We start from the raw sequence: 20,040 nt of genomic DNA, 5'->3' as shown, positions 1-20,040 counted from the left end.
GCACCATATTTGTTGAAACCTGATGGGAATTGGCATGTTTTCAGTGGAGGGGATTGGAATGACCAGTTATTGTATAGGATTCGAGTAATCATTTTTCCATTTGTTGCAAGTTCCCCTATAAACAGATGACCGAATCTTTCAGATGTCTTCAAAGGTAGAAAAGATTAGATAATGCAATTGGCCAAAACCTGGGATTGACCTCAGTCCCTGAAGCGAGTAGATTCGAGCGAACGTATAATTCCCTTAAGCTCCTAGGCCTGAACCTGAATGCCAGACTGATATAAGAAAGCGAAGGTGGAGCAATTCTTCCTTCTCATGGGGACTAAAAGTAGGAGGTGTTCAGTGCTGTTGGTGGGAGGAAGCTCCCTTCCAGCCCTCCTGGGAGAGTTATTGCATTTGGTCAAAACAGGGAGGAGAGCTGACCTGAATACTCCAATCCAAACTGATTTTACCTGTCTTTTTAGTTCTCCAGTCTTGAGCTCCATTTCTTCAAATAGCACTTTGGATGTGAATTTTTACCTGACTGTTTATGGTTGCATTGCTGGGGTAAATTCAGTCTTCACCATCCTGCGGGCCTTTCTCTTCGCCTGTGGCACCATCCATGCCGCAACTGTCATTCACAACCGACTGCTTAGACGGGTGATGAAGGTAATGACCTGGGAGCCCTGTTTGGAAAAAGGAGGAACAAGGGAGGAGGATAAAAATCGAGACTTAAAAATAATGGGATTTTTTCAAACATTTAGATTTTTGAAAATGAATTGTCCTGTTATTTTACACATAGTAGGAAAACATTAGATAATAGGATTGTTGTATTGTAATAATAGCATATTGTCTCTACAGTTCCGGGGAAAAGTATTGGCCCTTTTGGGGGATTTTCGGAATCCTTGCTTATCTCGGAATGTTGTCAGAGCTCCCTGCAGCTCCTTGTGCTATATAAAAAATAAATAATTGAAATGATTGATTTTGCTAACCAGCAAGACTTTTAGAAGTGGACATTTAGACATCTTGTTTTTAGATGAGTCACATGATCCCTCTTTGAATTTAGTCTGCTTTCACATGATCCCACAGACTGACCATTGAACAACGTTGTTTAATAAATACATCACGAAGTATCAATGGGACCTTATAGTCCTATTTTATGAGAGTGTTGTTGCTTTTTTTAAAAAAGATATTAGTCCTATGTGGGACTGCAGAGAGACTAAAAAGAATATAGTATTGCAAATACACTGGGATATTTCTAATACATTCTAATATTCCAAAAGCCTGTAGCCTTCTTACTATTTTTTTCCCCTCTATTGCCAGGCTACCATGACCTTCTTTGATACCACACCAACAGGTCGTATTCTTAATCGCTTCTCTTCAGATCTGTACTGTGTGGATGATAGTCTTCCTTTTATTCTCAACATCTTCCTGGCCAACATCTTTGGACTGCTGGGCATGCTGGTGATGATAACCTATGGGTTGCCTTGGATTGGGCTAGTCTTACTGCCCTTGGTGGCCATCTACTACTTCATCCAGCTTTATTATCGACGTACCTCTCGTGAACTCAAGCGTCTCTACAGTCTCACCTTGTCGCCTATTTACACTCACTTTTCAGAGACCTTGACAGGCCTCAACACTATCCGGGCAACCAGGGTGACTGGCAGGTGAGTTTTTCTCTTCAGCTGGTGGAAGTATAAATTGACCTGAAAAGTGGCTAAGTAAGAGCTGTTTCAAAAGTTGATAAGTGCACGAGAAATTCTTCCTAATGTTAATCTTTGGGCTTAACCCAGTCTAGGTTTGAGAGAGAGAATCAAGAACGGCTGGAACTGAACCAGCGTTGCCGTTTTGCCAGCAATACGGCAATGCAATGGTTAGATATTCGGCTGCAGATGATTGGAGTTGCTGTGGTTACTGCCATTGCAGGAATTGCCATCATCCAACACCAGAGGAAACTGGGTGATCCAGGTGAGCTATAGAATTATGGGCTCTGCAGGATGCACCACCATCATCTATGCCATCCTTGCCCACTCATTTTTCTTTCTTTAGCTCACAATACTGTTCCTTTCACTGATAGTAGATATGGATTCTGGATTTTTCTCCCTTCTCTGTAGAAAGGATAATAGTACCAAGAATGCTGAAAAAGAAATGAAAAGTAGTTTTTGTTCATACAATCAGCATGCATTTTATGTGTAGGCAGGCAAGTGGTTTATCTTTCCTTTAAAGGAAGAAAAAAATAATATTGCAGCCAAATGAAGTCCAGGTGAGAACAGGTAAAGTGCAGTGAACTACTGGAACCTTTTTTTTTTTTCAGCATGGCAGGCTTCTCTTTCTAATCATCTCTATAAAGTTAGACCAACTGTCTTAAACTGAAGGTATTCTTCAGATGTGTAACCTCCAATAAGCAGTTCCTATCTTACAACCGTAATGTGTCTAAAAGGAAAGACCACATTCTGGATCATTATTTCTAAAAAAAAAAAAAAAAAAAAAGTTATGATACTAAGTATCAGAATCACTTCAGCAGTTCCAAATAAAACTTTTCTTCACCCATTGGCACCTTTCAGTCCTTCGCCTCATTTGGGAGATAAATTGCCATCACTAGTCCTTTGCTTCCTTTCTCTCAGAAAGTAGCTTTCTGGTTTGTTTTGCCTTTTTTTTTTTGCCCTTCCAGGTCTTGTGGGTTTGGCTCTCTCCTATGCTCTATCTGTTACAAACTTGCTGTCAGGACTCATCACCAGCTTCACTCAGACAGAGACCATGATGGTGAGCGTGGAACGGACTGAAGAATATGCCACAGAAATTCCCATAGAACCTCAGGAGGAACTGCTTCCGGTAAGGCTTCCTTGCTTTGCAGCTCTAAAAATCATGGGAGAGATTTGTTTATTAAGATGTGGAGTATTCGATTTCGTGTAATGCAAATGTAGCGATTGCTTTGGGTTGTCTTTGCTTTTATGAAAAGCAATTGGTGTTCTTTTTTTTTTAAAACAAGTTTTATTAAAAGTTTCAACAACAAACAAATCATTACATATTGAATCTTTCCCTGTTTTTCTACAATAATTTCCCCAATATTCTCATAAAACACAAACAAACACAAACAAACATAAAAAAAATCTTTTAGTAAAGTACCTTGGCCCCAGTTACCTCTCTTTGCATGGGCTAAAATAATAACACATATCACTCTTCACATTTCTATCTTATTTAATCCATCTTAATTAAATCATTAAATTGTATCTTTTGCCCATTCATTTATCCCTCTATCTCTTCTTATAATAAAAGAAAAAATTTCTCCTGAAATCACTAATCAGAGTATGATGCCTTTCTATCCTCCCCTAAGTTAGTAAAATTAACATTCAACATAACAAATACCCAATTTGGTTCTGCTTGGTACATTCTATCCACCAAAAATGTTTAAATACATTGTATCCTCCTTTCCTTCGATATTTTATTACATTTTAAAAATCAATCATTAATAAAAACTTCAACATTTTAATTTCTTATTAAATCTTAAAGCATTCTAATTTACTATTTCAAATATAAATGTTACAATACCATCTTCTGTACCTTAGCAGAATCTTTCTTACAGAAAATTATATTTCATCCTTTATCTCTAAAAAAATCCCTCTTCTCCCATCCAATTTTAAAGCTTTGAGGCTTTTCTCCGCCTTTCCCTTTCTTTCTTCCCCACCAAATCTTCCTACCCCCTTCTTCTTCTAACCTCTGCCTTGCTGGGATCCCTTCTCTGTTGCATTCCCCTTTTCTCTTGTTTGTTATCATTATATTTACTTTGCATCATATTTTCTCTTTCTCAAATGTTTTTTTAGATCTTAAGTCCTTCATTTTCCTTGCTCTCTTCCTTCCTTCTTCCTTAGATAAGTTTTGGAATTCAATGAAGATGGCGTCTTCGTCTCTTCCTTGTTGTTCTTCTTCCATTTCCATCTGTTCCATTGTCTGTTGGTAATTGACCAGCGCCATTTCTAGAAATAGAAAAGCTTTTTCCATGCCATCTTTGCAGATTGCTTTTGTTTGCTCATATTCATCCCTCAGGTCTTCAAAAAGGAAAGCCATTATAAATAAGTCTTTTCTTTTCTTTATTCCTCTTTCTTCTTACACCAACCAAATATTCCGAGAGAAAGGCAAAACAATCCCAAAATCCACAATCCTCAATAAATCCAAGCAAGCCAAAATTCCCCCTTCCTCTTCCAGGGTGGTATCAAACAAATAAAAAAAAAAGAATCCAAGTCTATATTTTAAAGCCTTATTAAGATTGTATTTCTGTCCTCAAGTCTTCAAGGCATCTCCTCCAACAAGATCCAAATTTATATATTTTCTTTATCCTCTCCCTTCCGGCTTAATTCCGTCGGGAGGGAGAGTAAACTTTCCCTTCAGCACCTCAAAACAGCCGCTTTTTTTTTCTCTTGTGGAAGAAATCATCAGAAAACCATCTTTTCCAGGAATTAAATTAAATAAATCTCAAAGCCCTGGGTCGACCAAGAAGAACTTTTACTTTCAATAACTTTCTCTTCTTCCTCCTGCGCATACTTGCCCGGCTGTCAACTTCTTTGTGGCGGCCATTACGGACCGCCGCTGCACCGTCCTGGTAACAGGGGGTTCTGCCGGCCAGGGAGGGGTCTGCAACACCCCAAACCCTTCCTCCGGATCCCCTTACCTTCAGCTACCCCTGCAGGGCAGCCTTGCTCCGCACCCGTCCGGGTCGAAGCCCCAAAACGGCTAGCGCGGCAGGATCGCGCAGCCGCGAATCCCTACCGCTCGCGAAGCCGACAAACCGGAAACTCCCAAAAGCAATTGGTGTTCTTGAAGGACCGTAAAAAACAGGTGAAGGTGAACTCACATGTCCAGTATCTTTTCCACTCTTCCAAACTCACTTCGTTTTAATAAGCATAATTTGGAGTCAGAGAAGTGGGGAAGGGAGGGTAAAAACAGACACACTGAAGAGGGGAGGATTTTAATTAATCTCTTGAGGCAGATTTCCTACGTTCTGTGTAGAGTATCTTGCATGAAGGATTCGTCTTGGTAAATTGCTGAAGAGCACAGGAAAGTAGGGTTCCATTCTAGGAGTAAAGCTCATGCTAGGAATGAAGCCCACGCCATCATTTTGAAGACTGCAACAAGGGCAGTTCAGTAGAATAGTAGTTGGTGCCAAGAGGGCAGAGGATCTCTAGACTATCACATCTAGAGTGAGAAGAACTCAAAATAATAATTGCAGTGATCATTACTACATGGTACTCTAAAATTTGATTTGCTGTATTTCTACTGGTGATATTAAGTAATTGATCAGAAAACTCTACACTAGATGGTAGTTATTTCTGCTCATTTCTAACATTGTTTTTTCTTCCTTCAAGGTTTCCCCAAACTGGCCAGTTAGAGGGCATATGGAATTTCAACAAGTAATATTAGGCTATCAGCCAGAATTACCCAATGCCCTGGATGGGGTTACCTTCACTATCTATCCTGGGGAAAAAATAGGGATAGTTGGACGTACAGGGTCTGGCAAATCCACTCTTTTCCTGGCTCTTTTCCGCATGGTGGAACTCAGAGGTGGACACATCCTCCTAGACAGTATTGACCACTGCTCTGTAAGCTTGAAGAAGCTAAGGTGAGTCATTTTCAACAATAGTGGCTCGAGGTTCCAGGGATTATTAGTCCTTCAGCTGTTGATACCATGATTCTCAAGCTTAATCATGCTTAAACTTTGCGGTGACAGATTAAACCACTTAAGTGTGCCTCAGTTTGTCAGTGGTGATGCCAATGTTCCTCAAACTCTTTTGCATCCATTTGAGAAGTCAATTTAAGGAGACAGTAAAAGGGTTGTTTAATGTATTAGGTATGTGCTTGCTATTATTTCCTGCTGTCTTCTTTTTAGGTCTAGATTGGCCATAATTCCCCAGGACCCTTTTTTGTTCAGTGGGACACTCCGTGAGAATCTAGATCCCCAGCAGCAACACACGGATGATGACTTGCACCAAGTTTTGGAGCAATGCCACTTGCACACATTAATTACAGAGATGGGTGAGTCTTTGCTTTGGGTAGAAAAAGGAGCTGCTGGAGCGAAGGGCAGCAAAAGCCTAATAAACCATCCTTCAGATTATGAGGTGTGGGAAAACTGATCAGAGTGGTAAAAAAAAGAAAATAAATTAATAACCACAGGGTTGTAGATTCTCAAGCAGCCACAGAATGATATATTTTGAACTTAAGGTGGTGAACTTTATTCAGAAAAATGTATCAAGATGGTGTTGGATGGAGCTAAAATCAAAAAAGTCTGAGGCCAGATCTTTTTCCTACTTCTTCACCCTTCCTTCCCTCTTTTCCTCTCACTCCCTCACTTTCTATAGTAGACAAGCAGCAGAACAAATTGTTCTTCACAAACTTGTTATCACGTCATAAATATGGACTATTTTCTTTTGCCCTCATATCCAGAAATCTAATCATTGAGGAAGAGCTACTTGTTCAACTTTTTTCACTTTCTGTTTTAGTGTTGTTGTTTTTTCCCTCTCTGGGTTTCTCTCACTTTTGCATAAAATACTTGGTACTTCAGTCTGCTGGTAAAATATTTAAGAAAAGATGTCAAGAATCTTGATAGGAGACTCCTACTTGGGGTGGGGCTGTTATTTCTGAAATGTTTAAAAAGTGTAGTAGTTAAAAACCCAACATGACTGACATAAGATATGGCCAATTGCAATATGTCTGGATGCTTTCTGTGTTGTGTATTTAATACTCTTTAATATTTTTCCCTTTGTATATGTGCTTTACTTGCACTTGTGTGTATGGGCTCTGTTTAAGCTTGTGTTTGCTTAGCAAACATGCATGTACATTCTCTGGTTACTGTAGTTTTTCCTATTTTATTCTCTATGCTGTAGGTATGGTTTTCCCCTCTCCCCATTTCATTTCTGAAGCGGTGAATAGTTTTCCTTATCAATTTGGAGAGAATTCAGCTTTCCTCCCATGAAATGATTGAGCTTCATTCATTTGCATTAGGGAGTTGTGTGGATAACTAGGTAGGAGTGACCTGCATCACAACTCCAGTTCAGAACACATGTTCTAAAGGGAGGTTGTAGTAAAGGAATTTTTCACTGATCACATACTGTCATCACTTAGTTGCTGTAACTCGGTTTTCTCTCTCTTGAGCTTCAAGTGCAAATGAACTAGTACAAAAATTTTAGTCTCACATTTATTCCTTTATGCAGGTGGGCTGGATTATGAGCTGAAAGAGAGAGGAAAGAGTCTTTCAGTAGGGCAGAGGCAGCTGGTTTGTTTAGCAAGGGCCCTCTTGACTCAAGCGAAGGTGAGTGGTGGTCATTTTTTTTTTCTTTATGCATCCTGCCTTACTTGGAAGGTGTCAAAACCATTATCTTGGAGCTGGAAAAGCTGAAGAAAGTTTGGAGTATCTGTCCTACAGAGAAGAAAGGTTAGGTTGCTCTGGACTTTTAATTAGGAAAAAAGTAATTAAAGGGCATTATGCAGGTTTACAAACCTATATATATATGGAGAATTAGGTAGAAAAGGTGTAATTCAAGATTAGCTACAAGATTCAAGAAACGTAATTTTCTTTACTCTGCAATTAATGTAATTGTTGCTACAAAATGTAGATTCTGTTCATGAGTTACAGATCCATGATATCTAAATGGAATTTCCACAGGAGAGAAGTTGCTTAGGTTGAAATCAAGAGCAAAACCAAAAGGACTATTTGTCTTCATGATTTGAAATTTTCCAGAAGTACCTAGCTGTCCACATTTGGACTTAGTGGGTCCTTGCTTTGTATGCCAAAAGGTTTCTATTCACAGAAATGGCGTCCATCTGTTTCTTCTTGTATTGGAATAATCTTTTCTATTTTGTCTCAATCATAGATTCTGTGCATTGATGAAGCCACAGCAAGTATTGATCAGAAAACAGACAGACTCATCCAGCAGACCATTCGCCAGCGATTTGCAGATAAAACTGTTTTAACTATTGCCCACAGGTAATGTTTTATTTCTTCTTTAGCCTCTGCTCTTCAGTCTGTATAACTGGAAAAAAAACCTTCTTATACAGTATATTGCTGGTAGCGACTGACCAAAAATCATGAGTTATGCTGAATATCTTGAAGGATGTTTCTACACCAATAGTTCAACTATTCACCATGACACTGACACGCAGGCCAACTGCTTAATGCTGCTTTCCCTCAAAATTCAAGTTTTTCCCTGCCAGCATTGCTTTTGAGTGCTTCTGTCTGATCTTGGTATCTCTTGATTGAGGGAAGTGATTTCCAGATCAGGCTGCACTAAAGCTTGTCTTAGAATAGATTTGGGCAGCCATAGACACCAAGAGAAATTTAGTTTTCTGTTTTTAAAGCTGTCTGAAATTGGCACATGGGAACATTTTCATATTTTTCAAACATTTTAAACTGGGTCTTCACATATCTGCATCTACAGATAAAACTCCAATACACACAGCAATAGTTGTGACCATCAATTACAGTGCTATTATGTTTTTTTAAACACAAACAATCTCCCTAAAACTACCTCATTTTTTCCCATCAATTCCCATTATTCTATTGATCTCTGCCTCATATTCACATTTGAAAAATAGATGAACAATGCAATTTATAGCATAAGCCCAATGAGCAGCAATCGTATTTTGAATAAATATTACCTGTCCTGCCTCATACCTGAAAATGGTGCCAGTGTAGATCCTGCTCCAGAGTACATGTGAAAAAGATTTCACACGGAGAATATTTTACTGCCAATGATGATGATGATGATGTTATCCATTTAGTCGAGTCTGACTCTTGGCGATTTTATAAGCCAGGTCTTTCCAATCTTCCGATCTTATACTACTTAAGAGTATTTCTATGCTCTGGCCGATGTTAGCTTTGATTGCATTCAGCCACCATGTTCTTTATCAGCCTGGTTTCCTTTTACCACTAACTCTTCCAAACATAATTACTTTCTCCAATGAATTCCCCATGACATAGCCAAAGTTAAATGAGACAGAGTTTCATGATTTTGCCTTCTAGTGACATGTCTAGAGTTACTGTCAATATTGTAATGCTTTTATACAGATCTGGTGCCTACTTGGGAATAGAACCGTCCAACTAACGAACCCAAGAAAAGCAGGCACTTTCAGGAACTTTAAAATCCCAAAAGAAAAACTTTATTGAATACATTGTTTTGGCACTGAAGAAAGCAAAAACAACTCTAATTTTCCCACGCAAGCTTGTGTAGTTAAGAAATAGGTTTCACCTCTCCTCCCATGCAACAGGTCACGTTGTCCAGTTAGGAAGCATTCTTTTGTTTTGATAATAGTTCATGTCTTGGCTACCACCTTCAGAAGAATTGACTCTCACGGTTGAAGTCTGGGGCCTCTGCATTCCATCTCCCCCTTCCCTCCCCCTAGTTCTTTGGCAAATTGAAAACCGATAATAGTCACAAGAAGTTTAAGCATTTTTCGAACTTGACACTCTGACCTGTAGACGCCATTGGTTTAATACAGGACTGCTCTTCTTTGTCTTTAAAATCTTTTCAATAGTGTCCTCTTCAACAAATAAAAACATAGGCAAAAACTCTAATTCACATGAACAACAAAAGAACTGGTTAAACCTGTTCCCAGAATGTATCATTTGAGCCTTGTAACAATCTTTTTTTTAAAAAAAAAAGGTCACCTCATCCACTGTCTGCAAAATCACTGTCTGATATTAAGAGGAGTATTCAAATGCATATCTGGGGTACTCTGCCTATGCTATTGTGTTTATTTCTACCAGGTTGAACACTATCCTGGACTCAGACCGAGTGTTGGTGATGAATGCTGGGCGGGTGGCAGAGCTGGATTCGCCTGCTATACTCAGCCAGAAACAGGACTCTTTGTTCCAGCACCTTCTACACTGTGGATAGCAATAACTTTCCAGTGGACATCCTCAGACTTGAATTGATTATACCTCATCACTGCAAGCTTTCCCGTCTACAATAAGGTCCTCAGCCACAAGCCAATCTTGAAACCTTCAGATACACCCATTGACTTTAGAGTTTCAAAAAGAACACAGGAAATGTGTTATCCTCCATTTTCATTTTGCTAATTTCACTTCCACTCAGTTGTCATGAAAATTAGTCCCATCAGCAAGATATTTTTTTAAAAAAGCTGGATATTATCCATTTATCATAATGCAGTCAGCAAAAATGATTCAAAGCAGTTTAAGTTAAGATTCTTAATCCCAGGTACTGTCTGCTGCTTCAGACTCAAGTCAGATCCACCACCTTTACAACTTTTCTTCTCTATCTTGCATTTCACTTCTTTGGGTATATATATATATATGACCTTTTCTTACAAATAAAAATGAAACAATTCTCATTTTTTTACTAGTAAAGCTTGCTTTTATTTTTAAGTTTCACTAATAGCACACCATGTTTGTACTAAGATTCTCAAGACATTCACATAACAGATACGCTATGATTCAGACTCTCTTTCCAGTGGGATCATCCAGAAGACAATGTTGTCAACTCATTAAACATTCCTATGCCTGTTTTAGTAGTTGCCATAAAAAAAGAGGGGGGGGAGGAAGGAAATCTGGAAGAGCAGTGCAGCAGTTTAGAAGCGAAAGTACATTGAACTCTTATCTTTAAAAGATTGTAACTAAAATACCAGAGATTTTACCCACGAATATGTTTAATTGGAGAACGTGGATGACACCCAGCCCGAGAACGTGCTCAATTGGAGAATCTGGTTATGAGACACCCAGGTGGGAGGGGGGAAACAGGGTCACAGGTGACTGTAAATTACGTATGCCAGAGTTGGCTTCATACAGGGCAGTGCTAGTATGTCACCTCTAATGAATCCTTTGAAGTTTTTGGAAGTTTGGCTTGAGATCATGATTTAATTAGAGCGATTGCTGGAATCCTGACAAAAGTGCTCTGTTATCCTGTATATTTGTCTTTTAAGAGAAAGGGGCTTTGGTCTCTGGAAATACACATTGAGATGCAGATAAGAATAATTAGAATCAAGCATGTCACTGTTGCAGTCTGGTAGAAGTAGAAGAAAATTGTTGGTAACCTAAACCACAAAATTAAAGCTAACTTCCTTTGTACTAGGTTTTTCTTTCTGCAAAAAAGATTAAACCAATCTGGATGATCAAAGACGGCTCATTCTTTCACAAAATGAAATAAAATGACATTTATGCTTGACTCATGACAGAAACTTTAAGCAATCTGATGGTCCACGTATCATTTTAAGTAAAGTGGTTTGATAAACTTTTATGATTGTGGCCTGAACAGCTTCGTTATTGGTTTCTTTAACCTTTAGACCAAGGGTGTCAAACTCGATTGTGTTGTGAGCCGGATCGTGACGTATCATGATGCTTTTTGCCTTTGCAGAGCTGGGGTGGGTGTGGCCTGCGCAGGCAATATGCAGCCCATGGGCCATCAGTTTGATAGGCCTGCTTTAGACTGATTAATTTAAAAATTATCCACTATGAATTTTGTTGGCAGAATAACAAAAAATTAAGGTAAGGTTTAGCACCTAGTAACTACGGGTAGTCCTCATTTGCCAAGTACAATTGAAACTACCAAGTCCATTGCTAAGCATCATGGTCACGAAGTGAAATGTTAGGTGACTGCTCTGGACTTATATCAATTCCAGTGCAGTCATTAAGTGAATTGCTGCAGATTGTTGAAATCTCACATGATTGCAGCTTCCCCATTGACTTTGCTTGTTGGAAGGTGTCAAACTCGATTTCATTGAGGGCCGCATCAGGGTTGTTTGACCTCGGAGGGCCAGGGTAGGTGTGGCCAGCATGACATCAATCATGTCAGGGTGGCCTGAGCGCTCAGCTTCAACAGCCTCCTGCAACCCTCTACCAGTGAAAACAGAGATCAGTTTTCGCTGGCAGACACACCACGGGCCAGTTCTTCGCTGTGTCCAGGGCTACTCCGCAGGCCGGATCTAAGCATCCCACAGGCTGGATCCAGCCTCCGGACCTTGTGACCCCCCCCTGGTTTAGGGGGTTCATATCATGTTAAGCTCAAGAGACTTTTTTTGCATTGCCAACAAATCACTAGTTCACAACTTCTATAGAAGATCCATTCCTGTTTTTGTCAACATTTTTATCAATTAATACAACTTTATTTTTTATTTATAAGTAAAATAAAAAGAGAAATATTCAAATACAGCCCAGTATAGACCGAGGAATGCTGATTTATTGCTACTGTAGAAGACTAAAATGAGATAAAGCAGGGAGATGAAATATAATCTCTCATTTTGAAACTTGCAGGTTAAGAATTGAATTTACATGTTCCCGGGGTCATAAAGCTAGCCACAGAAACTTAGATAAATCCAATATTTTATTGCAGTTTTAATTGCCCATCTCAATCCCCTACATAAAAGCAAAGGAAGAATTCCTGTTTTAACCTTATTGTTCGGTGTTTAAAGCTTTAAAAATCAACATTAATATGTAGTTCACTGAACTTTAGAAATCTTTACACTTGTGAACTGAAGTTTGGAAATGATTGTTTCTAGACAAATATATGAGAGCTTTACAGCATTTCTCATACTCAATACTTAACAATTCTGCAGTGATATCCAGATATTAAATATTATTACCTTTAAGATTTGACTAATGCCCAAAGTTACTGTTCTTTGCATACCTGCCTTAAAAAAAAATGCAGGCACCCTTAACAATCTGGTCCATGTTTACTTGCAAAGCCAAACATGGGTCTAGCCTATTTGCTCTTTATCAGATGCAGCAATCTACACAAATTGGTATGTAAAATTTCTCAGGCCCAATGAAGCATTCAGTTGAAGAATGTCTGTAGAGATTCTTAATCATCCAGGTCATGGTTGTCCCAAAGGTGCTTTTCAAAAAGCAACTAGACTTTCTTGGTTTCTTCCTTGAAGATGTTTTGCTTGTCGTCCAAGAAGCTTCTTCAGTTGATGAAGTAGTTCATGCTAGGGTTAAAAGTATAACTAATCTCATAAAAGTAAAAAAAATAAAATAAAGGCAGAATTTGAACTGCTTTTATAGAAAAATTGGTAATTCTACAAAATGTATTACAGGAATCTATTTGCTAGTATAGATATTAGCAAATAAAATATTTGTTAAAATAATTTTGGCTTCTTCTCAACTAAATGTAGATTGATTCTCCATGTAAATTTCAGGAACACCCAAAAACTGTATCCTACCTTTATTTTAGATGTGCACATATTCATCATCAGTAGACATTATTTTCAATCAGATCCTTTATCTTTAAAGTAACAAAGGAATATAATTTGACAACTGAAGGAGATAACCATCATTTATATATTTAAGGCTTAGATATACAGCAATCTGAATCAACTGACATTTAATCTCAGGAATCCAAAAATAAGCCAGATGAGATCCAAAATCTGTAAATAATTCTTTTCACAATTTATTTTCTGGCAACACTAGCTTCTGCAGAGGTTACCACAGCCATGATTCACAAACTATGGTCTACAGAGATCCACCAGGTATGCTGTAGCTTTGGCTGAGCACAGTCCAATTACTACTTTAGCCCTCAGGAGCTACCTGACTATCTCAGCCATCTTCCAATCTTGATCTCCAATCAGCTGCTTGTTTGTTCATGGCCTCAACTCCTGTGTCCCTTTCCCTGCCATTGATTTTCTTTGATGCCATATAGCTTTTCTGGATCCTATGTCATGGCGCCATTGGATCCTGGTTCTGAGGAGGAAAAGTTGGAACCCGGACCATCTGATAGGGATGGCACATCTCCCTTGGAATGTTTGGAGAGGCCAGGGGCTGAGGGCAACTGGAGCTGCCTGCCCTCACAGAGAATCAGCTCCAGTCAGGCAGTGGTTCTGAGAGACAGCAGATCCCCTCTGATGAGGAATAGCTCCCTCCCCACTCAATCCAAGGGCACAGAGTAGAGCAGAAGACTTAAGGAGAAGCTGAGGGACTTTGTCTTTTGTCAGGAACAATTGTTCGCTTTGGCTTACACTACCACAAGCTTTGGAAAAACACTGCCTTGACTCGTTTTTGTCTGGGCCTTGCCTTTGCCTCATGGACTTGCTTTGCCTTGTGGACTTGCCTGTCCCTGTGGAATTGCCTTGCCCTTTGGACCTTGACTCTGGCCTTGTCCCGTGAACTTGCACTTTCTCTTTGGACTTTGCAAACTGGTTTTTTACTGGCTTGTGTTTGTGGAACTGAGGGTGGCTCCCTTAAGGGAAGTATGTAGTGGAGACCTACCAGCTCTTGTAGGGCTGTTTGTTGTGGAAGTTAACAGAGCAATAAAGGACTCTAATGATGCCTGTCTCTGCCTAGTGATCTGGGTCATAACAATGCTGCATGACTTCCATTTCCATCCAAAGATCCTTTTCTATGAAGAATGATAGCACTTGATCAGATGTTGCTTGATGCTTTCAGACTGGCTTACAGCATGACCAGGTGGTGGTATTTATTTCATTTTCTTCATATTAAAAAGGGATCAAGATTGTTTTTGGAAATGCAGGGAGATGTCCAAATATTAGTTAGAAACACAATTGCTGTATTTGTATGCTTCAAAGATTCAATCTGGTTTCTTTCAGTAAAATATATCCATTTATTAACTTTCACTAAAAATCCAAGAACATACATCAGATTAGTGAATAGATAGGAATTAGTTACTAATACTTTTTATCCAGATACAGATTTTTGTCTTTATCTGCAAACTGTGTTACATGACCTTTCAGTGTGAAATCGTAGTGTCATTCAAATGGTGAGAAAAAAATATTACCAGTTTCAAATACAGAGCTCCAATTTTGTGTTTTCGGAAGATAGTAGGATTTGGTAGATTTATCCAGCTGTAAAAACATTTCACTTAGTCAGATAATTCACTTTTTTCTGTTTCCAACTGCTTAAGAGTCTGACACTTTTAACATTTTTAATGAATTACATCTGTAGTTAAAAAAAATAATTTAATCAAGATTTTTTGAGTGATTTTATTAAAAATTTTAAGGAAAATAAAACAAATGCAAATGTAAAAAAAGACAAAGAAATCAAAGAGAAAGGTTAAAAGTGCAAGAAAGGGGGGAAAGGAAAAGTAGAAAAGAAAGAAAAAAGATACAAAGTAGCTTCCGATCTTCTTTATAGCAGTTACAGATAGTACATGTCTTATGACATTCATTTAACAACAATTCAAAGTTATGATAGCCTTGAAAAAATTATTTATCACACTTGCGACCATTGTACCACCCTCATGATCATGTGATCACAATTCAGACGCTTAGCAACTGTCTCACATTTATGACCAAATACAGCATTCTATGAGCATGTGACTGTGGTTTCCGACCTTCCCAGTTGGTTTCTGACAAAAAACAATTATGGAAGCTGAATTTGTTTAACAACCATGTGATTTTGCTTAATAACCACAATGATTTGTTTTATGACCACCATAAAAATGGTCATAAAATCTGGTCTAGTCACTTGATGACTTATGACTGCACCAGAAATTCTGGCCCCAATTGTGATCTTAAGTTGAGAACTACTTGTATAGCTACATTAATAAATTTACTCTCACTCTATAGTTACAATTTAATTCTATTCTTTCTATAATGTATCATTAAAAACCACAAATCATACGTTTACTTTTTGCAGAAAAAGTCCGTAAGGGGTTTCTTGTCCGCAGTAAACATAGAAATTGTCTTTTCGTTAAACAATTTTGCCATACCAGCAAGTTCCATTGTCTTTATCAAATATTCTTCCATTGTGAGTAATGCCGAATCTTTCTATTTTTGTGCATACAATAACTTTGCTGCATTTATCAAGTACAAAAACAAATTTCTAAGATTGTTTTCCAATTGTTTGACCATCAATTCCAAAAGAAAAGTCTTAATATTCCAGCTCTTTTACATATCCACCAACAATGTATCTTCTTGTTCACATGTCCAATTTTTCAGGTGACATATACTTATGAAACATCATTGTATAAAAAATATCTTTAAGATTATAACATAGTATAAATTTCAATCCTTTCAACCACATGTTTTCCCATTGTTTCATTTGTTTATAATTAAAATTTTAGTCCACTTTTATCAAACATTCCAGAAATTGTTCTTCTATTTCACATCTCAATAAAAGTTTACACTTTTTAGCAATTACGTGTTCATCATTTGTACACAATTCTATTTCAAATTCAGCCTTATGATGTTCTTTTATCTACTTTAAATCTTTTTGGTAATTGTATATAAGAAAACCATTGTCCCTCTGCCACTAGTTCTTTATTTTACATTCTTCCCAATACAATATTAGTATCTCACAATAAATTAGCCAAATTTATTTGCCTATTATTTCTTGTCTATAAGATGTTTGTTATGCTAAGAGCCAGGAAGATGTTTTTGAGCACAACCTGGATTTGTATCTCTTCCATTCTGAATATAGCATAAATAACAATTATTTTTCAAATCCAATTAACTTCAACTTTACTGTATCACAAATATCCCTGCCAACTTGATCTCATGTCATGTCCTTTTAACTCAAAAGCCTTATTTCTCAACACTAAGAACACTTACTCTTTCATCCAAACCAAACAGCAAGAGATCCTTCTTTCAAAAATGTGTGCATACAACATGTCTCAAAAACTGTGAGAAGGGAGAGGGAAAACTCCATATCTTTTCCAATATGTGTCTTTTGTAGCCAAATTATATTGTTTTATTTTTTTTTTCAAATAACGACTTTTTTTAACTTTTGGGGAGCATTTGCTACATTTATATTTTACTTTAATCTCTTGTAATACATAATCACATGAAAAAATTAGAAAAAATACTTGTAACACCTAATCCAGTACCATCCCTTTCAGTTTCCTCTTGGACTAGTTGCAGTTTTTGTGTCTTCTTTGACACTTTCATTTGAATCTCAATTCTTCTTAGAATTTTTCTAGAAATTTCCACACCTCCTGGACAGAATTCAACTAAAATCTCTGTTATTTAAAAGTAAAATTTGTATCTTCCAATTTGTTCCATCAAAATAGGATCCTTTTCTGTTTTAATCTCTCAGTCAAAAAAATACACCTTTCTCTTGCACAGTTATGATAGTAATTTAAGAGCAACTATATCTATATTGCCAATATTTAATGCAAAACTTAATCCTTTTTTTTCCTGACAAAGTGCCAAAAGCATCTCTTAGAACATTTCTTGTTCTTGCAAAGATTGAATTTATTCTATACATTTTTATCAATTTATGTCTCTATATACTCCTTTGCCCAATCCCAAAAAATTGCCAGGACTTTAATAATCTCTCTAATATCTTCACTAGAATCCTATGGCCTTGCTCTAAGTCCTAAAACAAATTTGTATTCTGCTAATCAAATATAGCCAGATTATCTAGTTCTCTTTCCAACACCCTCAGGAACTTCTGTCCTTCTCTCTAAAATGTATACTTTGTCGTTGATTTGTTTTATCTCTCCAGACATTTGTTACAGCACCTTCCATCATCCTGACTTCTTCTTTCATCTCCTCTTTCCTCTTTACAAGTTTTTTATCTATTTTTTTCTTAAGTGCTGTCAATTTAGTATCAGGTGATTCTATCTTATTTGCCCATTTGCTAAAATTATTTCTGAAGCAAACCTGGTGTAATTCCTGCAGGTTGTTCTAGTGATCTCCTCTCCTCTCCTCCATTCTTGCTGTTTTCTGATGGTTATCATTATATTATAATCAAAAAATGAAAGTGTCTTAAACAAGAGAAAATTAAAGGCAAGCTTCCTATATTTTTGTCTTTTTGTGCTTCCATCCCTAATAGCACTTAATTATATTCAACATCAACTCTATAATTACAATCAGTTTCATAGTCTGGCTTACTGTTATTTTTTGTTTTGTGCAATCCACCAATTATATGCATTCTTTAATACTAAACAAGAAACATTCCCACAAATGTGTAGTTCTTTTGGCTAATTTAATTCCAATGTATTTAAAGCACTTTTGCCAAAAAAAAAAATCTTTCAAAATAACCATCTCCTTTATCTGTTTTAAAAATTTCTTAAAATTTCCATGTTTGTCTTTACATTACATTCAAGGAAGTAGTGTAAAAACAAAGCTCTATGACATGTTTTGTTTTCCAAATGCTCCAAAGCCTACTGGAAGATTAAATATTTACTTAGAGCTGAGCTTAAAATTGTGAAGAACGTTTCAGCAAAAACTAATAGAACATTAAAAAAAACAACAGAGAAGATATGTTTTACTCACTAAAGTTTTCTGAAGGCTTCCAATGGTGGAGATTTGTGTTTGTAAATGTTAGGAAGAAATAAGTTTTTTTTTTAGAAAAACACTTTTTTCTGGCCAGAGGGAAATAAATATGCCACTATGACTTCTTTCTTAGAGTATAATGCCATACAATGTACTCATAGAATAATGCGGTGTTCTTTTAAAATGTTCTTAAAAGATCCATTTTGAGAGCTGTGGCAATCAATCAACAAAAATTAATCAAATGTTCTCATAATTGCAACCTGAAAATTAAGTTGCAGTAACCATTCAGATTATCTCTAATTTAAGGAAACTTTCAGCTATTCAGAAAATATAGAACTTACTATCTTCTTTGAGGAGATGCCATTGATAAAATATATCATATTGATATTTAATGAGCCAAGAGACAAAATTTCTTAACTTTTTTTTACTTTTCTTGAAACATAAAATAAATCTGAATAAAATATAGTGCTTGAAATCATGACAGAATAAAAATATTCTCTAGAATTGTAGTCTTCATCTCAAAACCTTACCACAGCTTCTAACCTCTAGTCAGGTCAGGAATGGGACAGTCCTTTAGGATTTTTCTTCTGCTGGTTTCTGTTCTTACTCCAGGTAAACAATCACTTCCTTATGACTAAACAAAAATATATTTATATAAGAAAAATCCTCTATAGAATTTTATTACAAAAGATCTTAACAGTTATGTATCACAAATTCATTAATTCATTCATTTATGATTATGTTGTAGCAAATGGGAATGACCAAAACAACAAATCCTTAGAAAATTACTGATGAAAACAAAAGGTTATGTTTGCACAAAAATAACTTTTTTTGTTTTCATCAGTAATTTTCTAAGGATTTGTTGTTTTTTCATCCCCATTTGCTACAACATAATCCTTTTCAAACATCACTGTTTTCTTCTAGAGGAAGGCCATTATTTAAAAAAATCATCTTATCTAAAGCACTGTCTTTCTTTTGGTATCAGTGAAGTTCTGATCAAAACTGAGCGTGAGACCACTTTTAACAAAACTAGGAGAAAAGACAAATAAGCTAGTACTGCTATCTAATAATTCTATTTGGGGCTCATCTCTGAGTGATTACCTATAGGATACCTCCCACTTCTGTAGTTCACTGAATTCCTGAATTCCAGCCATATGGGGCAAATTTGGGCAAGTGTGTAAGAGGTTATCATTTGCACTGTGAGCATCATTCCCAAGTAAAATTCAATTTCACTCTTTCAGAATAAGCAAAAATATCAAACGAATCTGAAATTACTAATTATTATTTAAGGTTTTGCTTATTTTGAAGTTGTGAACTAACTGAGACATAATTAAAGTTACCGGCAATTACAGACATGCTAATTTATTTGCAGAAATGTGTGAAGGAAGGATAAAAGGATTCCATGTGGAAGGAAATATTTTTTTCGTATTTCAATTTACTAAACCAAGATTATGATATCAAAGCTTTTTCTCTGAGATTGTTAATTGTATCAATATCTAGAAACATACCTAGATTGAGTTAAAAGTTCTCTCTTCACTTTGGGGATTTTTTTGTGGGTTGTCTTCTGAAGATAATTTCTGGTCTTTTTTAAAATGATTCATCTTTAGGCTATGAATTACTTTATCAAGTTCGCCCTGTTTCTCCTTTAAAGCTTTCATATTCGTTTCCAGTTCAGCAACTTTGTTTGCAGTGTTTTCTTTTACTCTGCTCAGTTCCACAAGCAAAGGGTCCTCCTCTTTTCGTTTCTTCTGCAGCATCTCCACTAAATTGAAGTGGTGGAGCGAGGTACAAAAGAATATCTTTTTAATATATGTATTATTAAGGTAATTAAAATTATAAGTTTTAATGTTCTTAGATCCAAGATGCTTGGTATGTATTAAAAGTAATGTT

The 20,040-nt window shown here is 36.8% G+C and overlaps 2 protein-coding genes across 10 annotated transcripts in view; one reads left to right on the top strand and one right to left on the bottom strand.

The window, feature by feature from the left end:
• Window positions 1-11,046, top strand: part of ABCC10 (ATP binding cassette subfamily C member 10) — a 29,464-nt gene extending 18,418 nt beyond the window's left edge. For all 8 annotated transcript variants that reach the window (XM_087966170.1, XM_087966145.1, XM_087966156.1 and 5 more), the window contains exons 14-22: window positions 465-648; window positions 1,303-1,646; window positions 1,778-1,947; window positions 2,651-2,811; window positions 5,340-5,593; window positions 5,861-6,006; window positions 7,182-7,279; window positions 7,842-7,954; window positions 9,734-11,046. In XM_087966170.1, the coding sequence (XP_087822296.1) occupies window positions 465-648; window positions 1,303-1,646; window positions 1,778-1,947; window positions 2,651-2,811; window positions 5,340-5,593; window positions 5,861-6,006; window positions 7,182-7,279; window positions 7,842-7,954; window positions 9,734-9,863 (1,600 nt within the window). In that variant the 3' untranslated portion in view covers window positions 9,864-11,046. The remainder of the gene's footprint in view (window positions 1-464; window positions 649-1,302; window positions 1,647-1,777; window positions 1,948-2,650; window positions 2,812-5,339; window positions 5,594-5,860; window positions 6,007-7,181; window positions 7,280-7,841; window positions 7,955-9,733) is intronic.
• Window positions 1-20,040, bottom strand: part of LOC113420777 (zinc finger protein 318-like) — a 38,678-nt gene that overhangs the window by 2,684 nt on the left and 15,954 nt on the right. Inside the window, exons 6-8 of one of the 2 annotated variants that reach the window (XR_003372093.2) lie at window positions 19,659-19,912; window positions 18,681-18,784; window positions 520-665 (exon numbers count right to left, since the gene is read on the bottom strand). Coding sequence is in view for 1 of the 2 variants with exons in the window: in XM_026680867.2 (XP_026536652.1) it covers window positions 19,659-19,912 (254 nt within the window). In the remaining variant the exon portion in view is untranslated. Of the gene's footprint in view, window positions 1-519; window positions 666-15,042; window positions 18,785-19,658; window positions 19,913-20,040 lie in introns of those variants that run through there. The other variant, XM_026680867.2, reaches the window with a different exon arrangement.

Source organism: Notechis scutatus, chromosome 1 (genome assembly GCF_049901735.1).
Source record: "Notechis scutatus isolate UNSWTSFEM ecotype Mainland chromosome 1, rNotScu1.2, whole genome shotgun sequence".
Classification (NCBI taxonomy): domain Eukaryota; kingdom Metazoa; phylum Chordata; class Lepidosauria; order Squamata; family Elapidae; genus Notechis; species Notechis scutatus.
Note: the sequence above shows the minus strand (reverse complement) of the source record. Positions and strands in the feature narration are given on the sequence as shown.